The sequence below is a fragment of the Drosophila elegans genome, unplaced genomic scaffold, assembly GCF_018152505.1.
Source record: "Drosophila elegans isolate 14027-0461.03 unplaced genomic scaffold, ASM1815250v1 contig_149, whole genome shotgun sequence".
NCBI classification, from domain to species: domain Eukaryota; kingdom Metazoa; phylum Arthropoda; class Insecta; order Diptera; family Drosophilidae; genus Drosophila; species Drosophila elegans.
In genome coordinates this window covers 3,148,183-3,166,036 of record NW_024545513.1, presented here as the reverse complement: position 1 = coordinate 3,166,036, position 17,854 = coordinate 3,148,183, and the positions used below count along the sequence as shown (strand labels likewise).

At 37.6% G+C, this 17,854-nt stretch overlaps 2 protein-coding genes across 3 annotated transcripts in view; one reads left to right on the top strand and one right to left on the bottom strand.

The window, feature by feature from the left end:
- LOC108138401 overlaps nt 1–17,854 on the top strand; it is an 89,536-nt gene that overhangs the window by 19,978 nt on the left and 51,704 nt on the right. Inside the window, exon 3 of one of the 2 annotated variants that reach the window (XM_017260583.2) lies at nt 4,410–4,465. The exons of the other annotated variant lie outside the window; for it this stretch is intronic. The gene's annotated coding sequence lies outside the window, so the exon portion shown is untranslated. The remainder of the gene's footprint in view (nt 1–4,409; nt 4,466–17,854) is intronic. 2 annotated transcript variants of the gene reach the window in all.
- Nucleotides 11,804–12,862, bottom strand: LOC108138402. The gene is made up of 2 exons (XM_017260585.2): nt 12,473–12,862; nt 11,804–12,419 (listed from the first exon to the last, which is right to left on the bottom strand). Exons 1-2 carry the CDS (start codon nt 12,571–12,573, stop codon nt 12,113–12,115), a joined length of 408 nt encoding a protein of 135 aa, XP_017116074.1. The 5' UTR covers nt 12,574–12,862; the 3' UTR covers nt 11,804–12,112.

Genomic DNA, 17,854 nt, shown 5'->3' with positions numbered 1-17,854 from the left:
TTTAAAAGAATAATTTTTTTTAATACAAATTAATCAACGTTGTTTGTAAATAAATTGAGTGGTCACTGTATTGATATATTTACATTATTAAAAATAAACAAGTACATTGTAAAATATGTATTGTATACTACAAAAAATAAACTTACGAATATTGTTTGCATTATTATTAATATGAAAGTAAATAGTTGTAAAATCAATATATTTGGATATATTTACATTATTTACATTAAACCAATGAACCCTTAGGATATCACATTGATACCACGCTGCTGCTTTTCTATTTGTGTACAAACTGTTATTCATCAGGGGAACCTTCTTATAGAGGAAATAAATGGAAACGGACGAGAGGGGATGGTGGGGTTTAGAAAAAGGCAGGCAGCGGGGGGGCTGAGTTTTCCAGAGAAGAGTGTGTTGTGTTTGGGAGCAAATGCAAAAAGGGGATCTTGTTCCGCCTGTTCGTGGCGTCATTAAAAATTGTCTTGATGGGTTTTGTGGCTTTGATATCAATGCGTAGCCTGTTTTTCCCCCCTTACTTCACATCATTGTAGTATCTGTTTGTCCTTCAGGAAACGACAACTGTTTGGGTTGAAAAAACAGAAGGGAGGGGGTGTGGCCTCAGGAAAAGCCGGTTAATTGATGGATTTGCAATGGAGAATACAGCTTTTGCCAAGCCAAATTCACATTCTCAAAACGGCATGAAGGGAGAATATATGTTGTGAATCCAATTTAAGTTAAAATTAGTCTAAGGAAACATTTTTGAAATTTGCCTGTATATGAAGGCAACTTTTTGCCCTTTTTCAACTGTCACCAAAATACTTGAATAAAAATAAAAATTTTGTTACTCCTGACTTGCCGCGAATGAAAGAGAAATACCGACGATATCTGTTAAAGAACTTGAAATAGGGCAATTTCGAGTGGAAACTTTTCGTTTGTTTTGACTGCACAAAACGGATATATATAAACAAACAGGCGGCAGGGGGGGGTCTGGTTCTAAAAGATCGGGCTTTACCAAATAAAAAAGTTGCAACTGCAAGAGCTCGGGAGAAGTTTTCATTCCGCTAAAAAAGATTCCCAACATTTTCAGTTGGCACCATGCACTTTTCGGAACTAATACTGTGCCATAGCATAGCATTCTTTGTCCAAAGTTGTAGCGCCAAAAACGGGGACGTTTTTGTTCTTCTTTTTGGGTTCGCTGTCGAATTTATGCTGGACGCAAATTTATGACTGTCAAAAAGTAAAGTAAAGTGCGGCCAAACCAAACTTGAGCTGCACAAGTGTTAAGTCACCACTGGGTGACGACAAAAGGGGGGCAGTGGGTGTTAGTGTTGTATCTCTTCCTTAACTGCACTTTGCCGACAAGAATGTTAAGCTTTTGACACTCTCTGCGCGAAGCTGCGCAAAAAAAAAAAAAAAAAAAAAAACACATTTTTGCATAATTTATGGCCCACAAAGAGTTATAAAGAGGGTTGGTGGTGGTAATGTCCTTCAGCTAATAAGCCCGGACCATTTGCTCATTTGAGAGGGGCCAAAAAATTCAAAAAGAGCTAAGGTCTATGAAACAGCACCTCTTTTGTATTTTCATATTTTTAATAATTATTTTTTAACTTAAACATCGGTCGACTATATTATCTAGCTTCTAAGGGAAAACTACAAAAATTACTGAAAAAAATCAATCCAATTTCTCGAGATCTAGATATACATTTAAAAAAATTTACTATATCGTGTAGTTTAATGTAGTTTAACGGGAAAATCATAATAACTTTACAGTTTTCAATGAAACTGTCAAAGTCGTTAAATAGAACATAACATTTTTGTTAGCTGCAAAAGTTCTTGTTTCTAATTTATTTCTTATAAATAATATTTTAATAATAAAATGTTACTTAGTTTCCACTTTCAATTTAGATTTTTAAATCGCCTGGAACATAAGCAACCGCAGAAAATCAAAGGAAAAAAAAAAAACTCCAGGCAAACGGGTGCAGTCAACTGAATGTCGATTTCAGACATTCCCATGCCTTTTTTCCCCCTTTTTAGCGTTGCACGTGCATCATTTATTCAACGCAATTGCCAACTCTTCATTCTCCGTTGTTGTTATACTATATTGCTGCTGTTCTTGTCGTTGGTTTTGTTGTTGCTGGCGACTCCTTAGTACGCCGCTTCCTTAATACGTTTAAAAATAAGCACACAAGTCGCTTTCTTTCAACGTCGCCACTTCAGCGTTCAATGTTCCCAGTTGAAGTTGCTGCCGGGATGTTGCTGTTGCTGTTGCTATGTTGCATTCGAGTGTTGCTGCTTTGTGGCATTGACTGCTTAAGTAATTGAAGCAAATCAGGATTTTGAGGAGTGTGTCTACACAGCGAAAAAAACAGGTTATTTACTTATACTTTAATACTGTCAAACTTTCAGTTTTTTTTTTGGGTGTAGTAATGTTGAAAAGCTAACAGCTTTGTGATCGACTTAAAACAGTTTTTAATTCCACCTTTTGGCTATTATTATTAATACATTTGTATTGCTAAGTGGTTGGGTCAAGTCTTTGCTGATTTATTCAGTTTATATTATGTATTTAGCAGCACTAAGGAAACAATGTGCAGCAGATGCGTCTTTGTGTGTCATTTCGCCAGCGAAATTGAAAAAGGATTTCGTGTTCCTTCGTTTTATTTTTCCCATTTGCCACATTTTTGCAAAAAGGAAAAATACTCTTATCCCTCGTTTCTTTGGCCAAACGTATGTCGGTGCAAAGGAACGCATTTCTGCCAAAGAAACCAGCTCTTCTCGATATCATTGTTAACACTTTGATGCCCAAAAGGGAAAAGTAGGAGGAAGCCAGCCGCACAATCAATGCGATTTACTGTTGCAAATGTGCAACTTTCAGCTACGAAAGGCGCTTAAGTCACATTGTTGCATTCAGAAATTGATTGGCTCTGAAGGCGAAGCAATGGAGATAAAGCAGATCCAATAGAGAAATGGCCAAGTTGGAGATGGGAATCATCGTTGTGATATCAAATCAAATTACCCAGGCAAGAACCGGCCAAAGTACTTGGAAAGTCTTTAACTTTAGCTTTTGTCTACTTCTAAAGGGATTCCGCTTTGCATTTGCAACGCGAATGCAAATTCTAATTAAGTAAACGACGCTCTCTTTTGCACCTTTCGCCTTTCACCGTCTTTTGGGTAAGAAGAATCTCAATCTCAATCGCAATCTCAATCTCGAGTTCAAGGACACCGGGTAAAAGGACAAACAACGCGCCAGTCGTGTCGAGTTGCCACTGTTGACTTGATTATAATGATAAAATCTAATTAAACAAGTTCAACTTGAGATGTCAACTTAATTTACAAATGCCACCGTGACCCTTAACCCGTTGGGAGATCCTGTGTAGCTATGACCCAGCTCTCATCCCTTTTAAACTTGCCCTGGCTGTCTGTCAGCAGCACAAACATCCTAATTACCAACTTTTTGCCAAGACTTTGCCTCTCCATCAATGGCCAAGAAAAGTGGCAGCAGAATGGGGGCGGAATGTGGGCCATGGATCGTTCGTTGGGTCAGTGGAGCGCTCCACTTTACATGTTTCGATGTCATCGCCGTCGTCGTCTTCGTAGTCGTCGACTAATTACGTTTTGTGCCCATCGACAGGCGTCACCTAATGACCCAAAGCTGCCTACAAAATAAACTGAGTGGGAGGGGGCGGAAAAGTGGCGGGGTGATTCGGAAAATGCGTGCAAAAGAGAGAGTTTCGACCCGTTCCCGTTTTATTCCTGCCCATCAGTAACGCACTTTTTGTGCGGCTTAAAGTACATTTCTAATGACCTTCATTACATTGAGTGGGCTCCCCCTGTCGGTCTTTGGGTCAAACCGAAAAAGGGCGCGGGATTTCTAACGCATGAACGCCTTTTGCTTCAATAGCAAAAGAAGGGGAAAGTGAAAACAAGAAGTATGTTTTCGCGAGATATACTATGTCTATGCCACGAATTTCATGAATTCTAAAATACAAGAAATCAAAATAGCTTCTGATTATGCGTTGCAGACGAAAACATGAAATAGTATTAGCAGAGATACCAGACGTGTAATATTAAGATTTATTATTTGAACTTTTAAAAGCAAACTCGAAAACCAATTAACAACACAAAGCTGAGTGAAGACAAAAATAATAAGTAAAGCTTTAATGGGCGAAAAGAATGTAAATTCAATTGTTTACTCTTACGTCCGGTGTGCCACCTCATGTATAGCGAGTTAAGTTGATTGCATCTCACCATTTCATGTATTTGGTCATATGTAATTAAGTAAGTTAATCCAAATATTTGTTTTAAATGGAATCTCGCATACCACTGAAAATAGAAATAATAATCTTCAAGAAATATTTCTTTGTATCCTTCGTTTCTAAATTCTATTTTACCTATTATCATTTTTCTCGTTGCAGTGTGTCATAATGTCATATTAAAGCTGAATTCGAGCTTACAATACTAGGTCAAAACTGTAAGTGCCTTATTAGGTTTGACTGCCATCTTTGTCGGTTTGTGCTTCTAGTTCTAGCCACCCTCGTATTATCCTCGTTCTCTCCTTCTTCTGATAGCTGTTTCACTGCCTTTGTGTGTGGTATTGGTCGGACGTTTTTCCTACTTCGCCTAATAGCTTTGAAATGAGTTTGGCTTTTTTCCGTTTGCAGTTTGTTTGTTTGTTGTTTGTTGGAGCATTCGACTCATAATGCAGGCGATGGTCAAAGTTCATTAAATGGAGACCGATTGGGAACGTAACGGCTATTTGAATACCTCTTATTTAGTAAAACACAATGTAACTTTGATACAATTTGTAAGATAATTATAATGATGAAAGAGATATTTTTTTAAGTATTATAATAGTGGTACAAAGTTTGTTTTTTTTTTTAACCAAAACAAAAACCATTAAATATGGAACACTTTGAACACTCGATTTATTTTATGAAGCTTTACATTGACTTTTATTCATTTTGAAAATGTGTATACCCCTGCAAACCCTTTGCAACGGGGTATCTAAAACTTATTCTTGCTCTAACTTGGCCGCAGACAACATTAGCGGTTGTCCATGCTCCAAATAAGTGAGCCAACCAACCAACCGCCTTGCCATCCTTTTTTAACCACCATTTTTGAACATATGGTGGACAAGTTTTGCGCATTGGCAATCAAAGTAGTGCGGCGGCGGCCGACGACGACGACTACTCTTTGATTTCTGTTTCAATTGGTTGGCAATGCAAATGCCAAATCCCATTGCCCATACGCCCAGTTGTCCGCATTTCAGCCCACTCTTTCAGTCCACTTTTCGTGGTCGTTTGAAGTTTTTATCCTTATTTATCTTCATAAAATATTCATGCACTTTGCTCTCCAACTCAGTTGCCCATATATGTATGTGTGTGTGTGTGTGGTGTGCTGTGGTGTGCTGTGGTGTGTTGTGTGTCCTTTTTCTCTTGGCAAGTGGAAGTAAAAGCCACTTGAACCAAGGGATTGAGCTGAGCACTCAGCACTCGGCACTCAGGTGCCGCCAGGTCCAGTCCGGAATTCAGTATCCAGGATCCAGGATTCCGGAACTCTCACCTTCACCTCTCCGCACATTCAACTCCTGCTTTTCAATTAAAAATGGTTTTTCACTACATTTGAGTTGATTGATTTTTAATTGATTTCAATTGAGCAAGACTCCTCATCCTTTCCATGACCAAAGAGTTTTTCGTTTTCCGTGCACCGAAGAGTTGAAAGAAAGTGCCCCGGAGTGGAGGTGGAACAGAAGGCGAACAGAAGCTTTTAAGACGCCCCCCAGAGGACAAGGAAATATGAAGAGCCAGACACGGACTCTGGGAATTTTTCGCATTACTTTGCATACCCTATCGATGGGTGAAAAATAGGGGTAAAAACGTTTTTACATTGGATGAAAAATCCTACGATTTTGACTTATTGGAATATGAATATTTCTGAGAGAAAATGAAAAACAAAATCCTAGTATCAAAAACTTGAATTTCCAAGATATTTAAACCGCTCTATTATTAGTTGCTATTTTTAAATGTAAGCTATAATTAAAAATATAAACAAATAATTGTTATGAATTCAGTAGGTACTTAAAAGAAAATATTTGTATATTATACTTTAAAGGGTGTTCAAGAGTTCGTTTTTGTACTCAAAGCTTTTTGTCTACCGCATTGCTTATTTATTATTGACAAGCCGCTCTGTAAAACCCCTTGAAAACCCCCTTAAAAACCCCTCCGTATAACCATTTTTGGGTGGAGCACCCACAGGATGCAAATTGCATGAGCGGTGTCTGCGGCTTTTGTGGCTCTGCTCATAAATTCTTAACGAGGATTTTTGGTATTTGAATAAAAAACGAGGGCCAGCGCCAGACAACCAAATGGCAAGTGCTGTCTCGAAATGAAATTTCAAATTACAAACTAAAGTGGACTGTTGTTAAGTGAATTTTAATTTGCCATTAACACATGCGGGGGGCAAAATTATCAGCACCGGATGCGTTCTGAAACAAAAAAAAAAAGCAAAGGGTTGAAAAAGGCGAAACAAAACTTGCGACAAAGTTTGTACCGAAAAACAAAACGGGGGGTACATGTAACAGCCTGCCTTTTCCAGCCACAACAACAACAACAAATAAGTTTAAAAAAGATGTATATAAAACAACACGGAAGATAGGGGACAAACAACCCTTCTTTTGTCATGATATATTAGCAACAAGCTGGGAAAAATTGAAGTTGGACAAAGCAAGGGATTTCTGGCGGATACAGATTAGGTTTTTTGTGGAAGTTTTAACGGCAATTAGAGGATTTCAGGTCTTACATTCAGGCTTTTTATTTTAAACATTTTGTAAAAATTAAACATTATAAATATATTTATTATTAAATTATTGATATAAATTCCCATGGAAGTCAACGGTTAAGAAAGTTAGAGGTTTGATCTAAGAAAAAAATATTAGTGAGTTTTTGAAATTTATGAAGTAATGATTCATTTTATTTATGACTAACTAAACTCAGGTATTTAGAACACATGAGAAATCAATTATAAAGCATTATTATTTAATAAAAACATGGAGTTTCATATACTATATTAGTGTTTTAAAAATTAAGTTATCAGTGATACTGAAATGCATTTATCGTAGAAAGATATTGATAGATCTATCATCTTCTTTCCCGTGCCAGTGCCACACGGCGTATGAGTGATACTCCAAAATCGTTTTCTTTTCCAAAAAAAAAAAAAAAACTGAGTTTTTGGAGCAAGTCAGCTGAAGTTTTTGCTTTGGTTCAATTTGGGGATTGGGGTGTCGCTTGTTACCTGTTAAATTTATGGCAGGAGCTGTCAATATGTGCCTGTGTGTGTGTGTGTCCCGCTTTTTCCCCATTTTCCTACAGTCTGCCCCAAATATCAGAAACACCCCACACCCCTTGCTTGCTTGCTTATTTTCCAACCATTCTTTCACTTGCTCCCTAACGTTATTTTTTTCCTTCTGTTTTTGTGCTTTTCGTTTTTGTTCTTTGCCTTGAATTATGACAGAGCAGGGAAAAGGACATGCAAAAAGGGGTGAGGTGGGCTGTGAAAAGGGGCGTGGCGGTGCGGGGCGGGCAGTGGGAAGTTATGGTCTACACATGTTGCTGTCTAATGTTGTTGTTTATGTGCCATTGTGTCGTTGTTGCCTGAATGTGTAAGTAAGAAAATTGTTTTTGAAATGGCTAACAAGCTATTAGCAAACAAACAAAGGCAAAATGATGATGATGAGAGGGGTTTGCTCTGTTGGCGTTTTGAGGGAGTGAGCCTTTCGGCTTAGAGGTTTTGCCTTCTTCTCCTTTCTTCTCTTCTTTTTTTTTTGTGGGCGGCAAGTGACATTTAAGCGATTCATGCTCCTGTTTCTGTTTCTGCACTTGTTCTCCATCAATCAGAGATTGTTTTTGTGTGCCATATGATCGAAGCGATGATTTATGAAGGAACTATCGAACGCAAGGCAAAATAAATTCAAGCCAAACAAAAGAAAAGAAAAGTGCCTCTGGGCAGAACAAACAATTGTGTGCGTATGATCTCATAAATCAAAAAATTTCTCGGCTCTTAACAGTAGGCAATTCAATTTTTTTAAATACATCAAGACAATATTGTTTTGTCTGAAAATTGAAAAAAAAAAAATATTGAAATAAAAATATATAGTATACGATTTTACAAAACTCATTTTTGAGAGTTTTATTTTTTACTATAGCCATAAGGATTTATGTTTTTGTAACATTTTCTTGTCACATGTATTCACATGTGGCTATAATAGCCAGTAAAAATCAATTAGAGCTTGACCTGGACACCCTTAACTCCTTTGTTTTACGTATAACAATTTCGGCAATAAAAACAAAAAGTAAATGTTGTTTTGTGAATCTGACCCTTGAACCTCTTGACCCCTTTTTCACATAACCATGTTCCAAATATTGCCCCCAATTTTGGATCCCCTTTTCCCCGTTCTGACCAATGTCGACAATTTTCCCTTAAGAGGGGGGCGGCAATAGGAGAAGAGTGGGCGTGGCAGCCAAATAAGTGACAACCCAAATTATTTTGACACCATTACCAATAACGCTCACACTGCGAGAAACAACGATAGAATGGGTGTGGATGGAACAACAGTCGCACCCAATGAGCGAACGCACACACAAAACTCAAGTGTGGGCTGTAGAGAGGCTATATAGGCACAGTGCTGCCAGTTTAGCGTATTTCTGGCTTGATCCGGCGTATTTAATTAATGCTTATTTAATTTGTTGAATGCCAAAAATGGTGCTATGTGTATTGAATAAAATTAAAATTATGTTATTGCTTAAAATGTACATAATTTTGGAATTACCTACCTACTACCTTTATTTAATAAACTATTGGTTCTTGTATGTGTTCTTCCATTTGGATATAGCTTGTATTTTGATAGCTGTACTACAAACTACTATATTAGTAGTAATATGGTATAAATTATTATTATTGATTATTTAAGAGAGTAGACAGTAAAATGAAACTTCAAAATAAATTAACAGTTAGACCCATTTTTGCCTATTTATGTTCAGAATCTAGCCTATGTGGGAGCTAAACTCCTGGCACCACTGTCTATATAGGCAGGGCCCAGACATTCAGACATCCAGACATAGCCACATATTGTGCCATGTTTTGTTGCAGGTCGAAGAGACACTGGGAAAGCGGGGAAGTCGGGAAAATATGAAGACAGACGGAGAGGCACGCTCTGGGAAGTTGTACAGGAAGGGAGGGGAGTCCAACTGCCTGTCTGCTTGTCTGTCTGTCTGTCCCCTTTCCATTTACTCCCCCGTCTGGACTACACTACGTGTGAAAAAATGCGGGAGGAAAGCAAGGGGAAAAGTCGAGGAAAACTAGGGGAGACAGCGGCAGCAGTAGTAGCAGCAGCACAGGAGCTCATTCGTGAGCTCTGCTGCAAATTGCCAGTTAAAATTTCGCTGACATTTCAGCAAACGTCAAACGCACCATGGGAATGGAACCTGGGACCTGGGTCCTCTGAATGAGAGGGAGGAAAAGAGATGGCAGGATGAGAGGCGAAAGAGACAGCACGAGACACACTCGATGGGGACAAGTGTCAAGTGGAGTTTTACGAGATTTGTTTCGCTTTTGTTTAGCCTTGTTCAACGGGTGTCGCCATCGATGAGTGTTAAAGTTATGAGTCGCAACCATTGTGTTATCGATCGATTGCCTATCGATAAGACGAAAACAAGACTATCGAGGGGAAATTTAATTAAGCTAGTTCCTATTGTAGTTCATTTATATCGATAAGAAAATGATTACCAAACAAATTCCGATTACAGACTGACTTTGAATTCCCTGATTTAAAGCTGTTTGAAAGGAATTCTATAAATTGCTTCAACTGCCATAAAAAAAATAACTTAAGCGACTAATTGGTAGATTTCCGAACAAGCAAACGACAGCATTCTATCTATTCCGACCATCAGAAAATAAAATCTAATTGCCTAATGAAAAATATTTATATTTCTAATATGCCTCTGCCCGGCACTAATTAAATAAAAATCTGTGAAAAATAGCAGGCGAAATATTTTGAAAACTGAGTCACAAATTGCCATCAAGCCCAACCAGTGGACATTTCGAAATTTAATTGGAGGGAATATTTTGCTATTTATAGTTTATAAAGTGAGCACGACGATATGCGACAAATTGGGAGGTTGGTTGGTTTGAATGCGAGGCGCAAGTCGATTTGAACCAGGGCCAAGAAGCGACCTTCGGTTGCCAAACGATGGGTAAATATTTACTCACAGCCCCTGCTTTGCTTGATCGAAGCCAAATTGAAAACCAAACATTGAAATCCCCACGTTCACTCATTCATTCATTCAGTCATTCATTCAGACAGTCAGTCAGTCGCTCAGTCGGTCGGGCATTCAGACATTGAAACATTTAGTCAATGAGTCAAGGGCAGCGTTTAATAAACTTTGAGCGTGTCGAACGTAAAACATAAAACAAAACTGCATTGCAGTGTGGGTGAAGAAAATAATAATGATTTCTGTGCGAAGATAATAATAACGATGGTTATATGGAGAATGGTAAACAGAGTGTTACCTCTTGCCAGAAAAAAAAAGAAGCAGATTTTCAAGTATGCGCAGGGAAACAGCGCGTTGAAAACGGAAAACTAAAGTAAAGTGTGATAAAATGTTATTGAAATGTCAGTTCAATGAGTTTTGGTGAGATGATGGCCTCAAATCGCGTAGAACTGACAAAGTGATCACTTGACTTTGGTCGCTTGCTCCGGTTATGACAGATTTATGGGACACTGCCAATGAGTTGTGGGCATTTAGCATTTAGCTGCACTCGCAATATACATTTTTTTTGTGCAAATACCCGAAACGAAGGGTAGAAACCTGCCATGGAATTGATAATTTTCAGGCCTAAATATTTTGCTTAACAAATATGAATATTTTCAAGTATATTTGATTATTCCTTCCACACAGGCTTCAAAATTCAGATAAACACGAAAAACCTGCTAATTTCCATGTAATACATTGTTAAATCGAATAGTTTTCTAGTCTTTGTTCAGATCAACCTTCCGACTGTCCAACTGTCAAGTCCCCAGCTAATTATCCTCAATCACGAGAGGGTGAAAATCTCGGAAAATCTGGAAAATTCCACGTCAACATGGAACATGTCTCCGATTCCGATTCCAATTGCCAATTGTCAACCCTCGTCTTGGCTGATTTTTTTTTTTGTCCGTATCTCAGCTCAGCTTGCCTTCTGTTTTCCGCTTTTCCCAATTTCCCCTTTTCGAAGTGGAGTGGCGTGGAGTGCCTTTGTTTTTATTGTCGCCTCACAATTGATATATTGATAAATGATGTTGCCGACACTCGGCACTCGACGTCCGACACCCGACGCTAATTTTGTGTGACAAACAGTTACATGTCAATCCTCCTGTTACCTCCTTGCGACCATAGATCCATAGATCCTTGAGCAGAGCTCCCTGGCGAGTCCTTGGTCCTTGAACGACATGGGGAGTGCCCGGAGTGTGGGGTGTTTCGGTTTATTATGTGGTAGCAAAACAGTATGCCATAATAAATAGTTAAAAGTTTAAAAATTAAAATGCTTAAAATATTTGAATGAAACATTCATATTTCAAAATATAAACATACTTAAAAGAGACTTAAAACATGGTTATATAATTAAAAACTTTTTTCAAATTAATTTCCAATAGAAATGTTATAGATAAATTTTGTTTTTAATTTAAAACAAAATTTTTCCATACTTAAAATAAAAATAGAAGTGTATCACACTAAAAACATAAAGCTGGCTTATTTAAAAAGAAAACACGTTTGGATTAGCGATGGAAAAAAAAGAGTATTTATTAATGCCTTTTCCAGGATATTTGCAGGTTCGTCGACTTAAACTCCTATCGTTGAAAGCACATAATGCCTGCTTGACATGCGATATCCTTGCAATAGCAACAGTAGGGGTGGCTAATCTATACCCACTTCCTTCCCCAAATTGATGTTAATTCGTGCGGAATACAAACGGCCAGAGCAATTAAAACACTATTAGGGACACCGAAACCAAAGTTCGCTCCGAAATGATTACTGGGCCTTAGGCATATAACTTAATTTGAGGGCGATGCTGAACTTTGCCCTTCTCAGCGACTGTGGTCGGGGTCGTGATCGAGATCAGGCACGGAGGCAGTCACAGTAGTCCTTTGCAACTGGCCCGTCCGAAAGAGATCCTGCAGAATGGCAAGGTCCTGCATGTGGCGATGCAGTTCAACGGGCACTCCGACTTCATCCAAGTCCGGTGGCACATGTACGTAGCGAGCTAAATAGCGAATGTGTACCCGAATTGACTTGTGCCACGAGGATTGCTCCAAAGGATCGTAAGCAGCTCTCTGGCCTCGTACGGCATTCGAAATCGCTGGCACCAAGGCCAGTTGGTTGCGACCACCGCTCCTATTTGGTTAACAAAACTCGCAATAAACTGCTAAGCCTCCTGATTTACATACCTGCTTAGTATTAAACGCTTTAAAGGTTCCAATGCGACACCCAAGAACAACAGCAGAATGGATAAAACCAGGCAAATTCCAATTAGCGAGATTGCAGACATCTCAACTGGTGTTTGTTTGGCTTGTGACTAGTAAATGTTATGATATTATTGATGGAGGGGAAGTGTGGGGACGAGGACGATGTGTAAACGGAAAATTTCTGACGATCACATCCGGAATTTGGAAAAATGTTTGATGTTTGATTTTATATTGTGTGTTTGTGTGTAGTCTTGTCAACGTCAACGTCACCATAAAACAAAATAACACAATGAAATAATTGTTTATTGACTAAGTCACGATCTCAGCAGGTGGTCATCATCTACACTTTGTTCAACTAATTAATAAGCTTTTTTTGGTATCCCCTTTTATATGATAAATTCGTTGGGTATGCTGTTTTACAAGTTATGTAAACTTTTTAACCCTTAAATCTGTACTAACTCCATGAACAGTATCCATGCAATACAATTTTAAGATCACAACTATGTGAGCAGTAGGAAGATAAGTTTAGGGTTGCTTTATAGTATTACTTTTAGGACAATAGGAACTCTAAAGAATACATTTTACAAAGAATATAACATTACATTTATAAATATAAAAAGGTATCGTTATATAAACTTAAAAAGTGATCAAGATAATTTATGGCAGCTTATTTGTGCTCTTTTTTTAACTCTTTTATTTTCTAGTTCAAACAATAAAATATTTTCAAAACGAATTGTAAAGAGTAACGCCTAGTTTAAACTCTTTTACCAAAGCTTTGCCTAATTGCTGTGCATAATTTCTGGCGGTCGCTCATCCGCAAAATGTGTTTGGTGATTATGCCAACCTGCGGCTATGGTATCTACTTGCTGACCGATCTGACTGATCATATAATATACATTCAACAATAACGACGATGAGTAGCACATTTGGCCTGGTCGAAAATGAAAATAACGAATATACTAGTATACCATAACCATCCGGAAGTGGGTGGGCAGGTCGATTATTTGATGGTTTTCATGGTTAGTTTGAGCGCTTTCCGCCAGAGTGAACCTTCAGAGGATTACCATAGCGTCGGGCGGAGAACACAGATTACTCAAATTTATTTGTGCTGGGTATTTATATTTATATTCATGCTTATATTTATGGCAGTGTGTGTGTCGGTTATTGAATTTGTCATCCAACTCCCCACGCAGCCCAACTTTTCTGCCGCAGATTATTCATTAATTTCGTATATATTTTGTCAGCTATTTGTTTGTTTGATTTTTTTTGTTTTATCGTTAATTTTTTTTTCCGTCGATTGTTAATTGCGATAGGTCCAGTCAATTATCGAGAGGAGTTGTTGCTGTTCACAATTTCAATTTTAATTCCCTCGATTCGTTTGTTGTTGTCGTGATAAATAGAGAAATAAGTAGAAATAGATAAAGACGAAGATGAAGTTGAAGGGGTTGGGAAAAGCTGACATCATGCGCTAACGAAAAGTTGGCCAAGTCAAGCGATGTCTATATAAGGTCAGAAACTATTCTCAAAGTCATTGGAACAAATGAAAAAATGAAATTTGTTTCAAGAAGAAGTTTTATTTTATTGTTAACTCTTTCACACAACATATATATAGTAATTATATAGTAAAATACTTAAGAAAGTTAAGGTGCAAATAGTATAAAAACTTTAAAACTGATATAAATTCTGAGATCTAAAGTCACATATGTTTAAAATAATATATAAATTTAAAATCTTTAACAATTTTTTAGCAGCTTCAAAATACAGAACATCTTAAAAACAATAGGAAGTGGTAGGCATGAACAAATAATCCGCGACGCTGAAGATGTGGATAAAGAAAAACCATCAAGAAAATACCAAGGAAAAGAACCCAAAAATCCAAGGAGAAAAAGAGAACCTACCAAAAAGCAATCAAACATAATCCGAAGTTAAGAAGCGATCGGAGTTGACCCCAACGGAGCGGAGGCAAAGTACAAATCTCTCAAGCTTAAAAGATACAAAACTTAAAGCGCTTTCAATGCCCCCGCCCCAGGCATCAACCTCAAATCAACTCACAAATCTCAGGCGGCTTTTTTTATTTCGAAGTTTCTTGAACCTTCGCAGGCGGAAGTCGCGGCACTTATGACTCACATATCTGATGGATATCTGGGTAGCTCAGCCTCCAGGTGGTGAGCTTATGTGGTGTAGAGCCATGTGGGAAGACTCAATTGGTCCACAGGGAATGTATGTGCATTTGATAATATAATAAATATTTAATCTTAATAGAATTTAGGATTATAATAGAATACGTTGGTCTAGAAACTTAAATCGATGAAATCCTCCAAAGATGAGAGTTTTTTTGTATTCAGAAAGCAGAACTTAATATAAGTGTAATCTAAGTTTTTAACCTTTAACTGGTTTTTTGATTTCTTTTTTTTATTTTGCATCTTTAGTTCTGCTTAACCAATTAAGCGGTCATCGATAGCTTACTTTTACTAAAAATAGAATGCTCTTTAACTTTTCTAAACATGTTAAAGGAACTAGTTTGATCATATAGATTCCAAAGTTTGAGAGAATTTGAAAATTTCCAAAAATTTGAGAAAGCACCGAAAAAAAATTGTATAACTTTATATTGAAGCTATAATATAAACACAGCCAACACGATATTAAACTAAAAAATTTTTGAGATTTTGGGATTAAAGCAATAGTCTTTGTATGGTTTGACATTAAAATATTCATACATTCTAGCTAAAATTGATATTGATATTAAACCCAAAGATACGAAAAATTTAAATATACATTTCAACGGCAAATATAAAATTTAAACCGAGCTGTTTTGTATCTTTGTAGAAATGTGAAAAGACCCCAAATTAATGGCAAGTTCGGGGAGTGGCATCCTTTTGAAGCAGCTTCTCCCAATTCCCAAAAACGCCCCTTTTCTACACCCACATCTGGGCAGTCCACTTCGCTTAATGAATGCGCCAAGCACGCGTTGGAATGTGAATCCCAATCCAAATCGGCGTCCGAATTGAATGATGTGTCTTGTGTGTATATCTCCAAACTGCCGCCAGCCCTGTCATAAATTCATTTTCGATGGCGCCCACGCCTGAGAAAATTAAAAAGTGGAGGAGTTTTGAGGGGCGAGATGAGATTGAGATGACTGACAATCGCATTTAGATGTCAGAAGAAACTATTTTTAATTTCACACCTCGCTGTGATTTACGAGGGCAGGAAATTATGCTTCCAGACAGAGGGCAAAACTTTGAGCAGCACTGCAAATCTGGAAAATCCGATCCCAAAATGGTTGGGGCTCTACAAAATTAACAGTAATTTCTGTGTTTGGGTGGGAATTGTCTTGAATCATTTAAAGAACTTTCCCCTCGATAATGAAAAAATACGAAATAAGATTAAAATAACCAAATCATATTTGAATTCCAATAGGTTTGCCCATTGAGTTGATGAGCTGAAGATTTGTGACCGAAATCCTTATGACAAAACCAAATAACGAAAAACATTTTCTTTTATGTACATATACTTCAATTAACTTAATTATTAATTATAGTAAAATAAATAATATGGTGTTTTAAATTGTCGTAATTCAAAATGTAATATAAGAAATTTGACAACTTTGAAACGTTGTAATTGATTAAAAGCTTTGAAAAGATTTGTAATCTTGAGACCTTAAAGAAACTTAAGAATTCGCTGTTCAGGAATAATTAATATAATATGTTAGGTTACTTAAAAATTAATAAAACAATCCTTTCTTAATTTTCGTATAACAAATTTATTTCAAAAATGCAAAAAAAGGCAGCGATCGTGCAATTCATATTCTGTTAAACACTGTTCACGCTGCTCACATGCGCGGCAGTTTCCTATTTTCTTGCCAATTAAATTTCTTTGACCCATTTCCCGGAGCAACTCAACTCGGTGGAAAGGCGGAAAAGTGTAAATGGCTTATGGTGGATGGTTGGGGAGGAGTAAAGTTATGTGTGCCACTGGAGCCGCCTTTGCAAACTCAAACAAAACATCCTCTCTCGTTGGCTGCCGCTGTTTCCTGTTGTCCTGTGTTGTCTGCAAATGAAAATATAAAAATGGAATTAAGCACACAAGCATCAAAAAGAATGAAATAAGTAAAGTGGGGGTATATATTTAATTTTTGGCGCACTTAAAGATGGAAAAATGGGCAAAAGAGTCGGAACATCCAAACAAAAAGTTAAAGTATCCTAAAAGTGAAATGGACCAAGGGAATATGTTTTGGATATAGTGTTCGTCTTGCACCCTTACTAGAATTCACATTCCAAATCTCCAAAGTAAAGTCAACTGCAATGTGGCGTTTATATTGTTACATTTCTGGCTAAATTATTCAGCAATGTTTGTAAGCTTTTAAAATTAATAAGCCCTGCTTTTGGGCTTAACTTTGCTGACGATCTGAGAATCTTCTCTCTTGGCGATAGAGCTTCGTTTTTTTTTCAGTTGACCGAGTTACCTCTGTGGCTGTTGAGAAGTTATGGAAAAATACTTATATAAATATTAAATAATTAACAATAAAATAAGTCGTATTGGTAAGTTTAAGTTTAATGCTGATTTAATCCAAAAATTTAATTTTCAAAAACTGAAAGTGATACTTTTCTTAAGTAAGTTTTGTCCTACCATGTTTCAAATGGTGTTTTATTAATTGTGCTAACTGATCCGTAGTCTGTGAATATTACGATTAATCTGTCTCATATGGCGCCCAAATCGGAGGAGAATAAGCCCATAAGCATATGGCATATGGTTTGGTGGTGGTGCTGCTGCTGTTGCTGCCCTTGCTGATTTTTCGTGCCGACAGGACCTTAATCATCATCTCGCTAGCCATCTCTTTCCGCCCCTCACTCGTCTGCTTCTCGCGCTGTCTCTTTCTGTCTGTCAGTCAGTCAGCGAATGTGTTTTGAATTATAGCGCTGTAAATTCAAAAAGGATGATAATGCTCCCCCTGCGCACAGCTCAAGTGAAAAAGATGGGAAAACAAAGGGATATTGTGACAAGGATTTATTAGTGTGAAGGGTGGGGTGCAGTAGCAGCAGTAGCAGGACCATTGTCCATTGTCTTTTCTTTCCTGGGGTGGATGTGGATTATGAAGCAGGAAGCAGAGAAAAGGGAATGAGAAGGTCGTGTCAAAGTGCAATTATTGCTCATTGCAACAAGGCCTGCCCTGCCCTCATGGCATTTGTCACTTGGCATTCAATCTGCTTTTTCTCAAGGGCCACCTTAAAGTTTCTCAGCCGGGAAATCGGATCTTGGCAGCCAATTAGGCGGGTGTTAGGTTACCTACCTTTTTCATCGAAACCCCTTTATTACCACCTACTACCTACCCAAATAAGGGCGAGAAAGGAGCAAACTTCGAGCAAT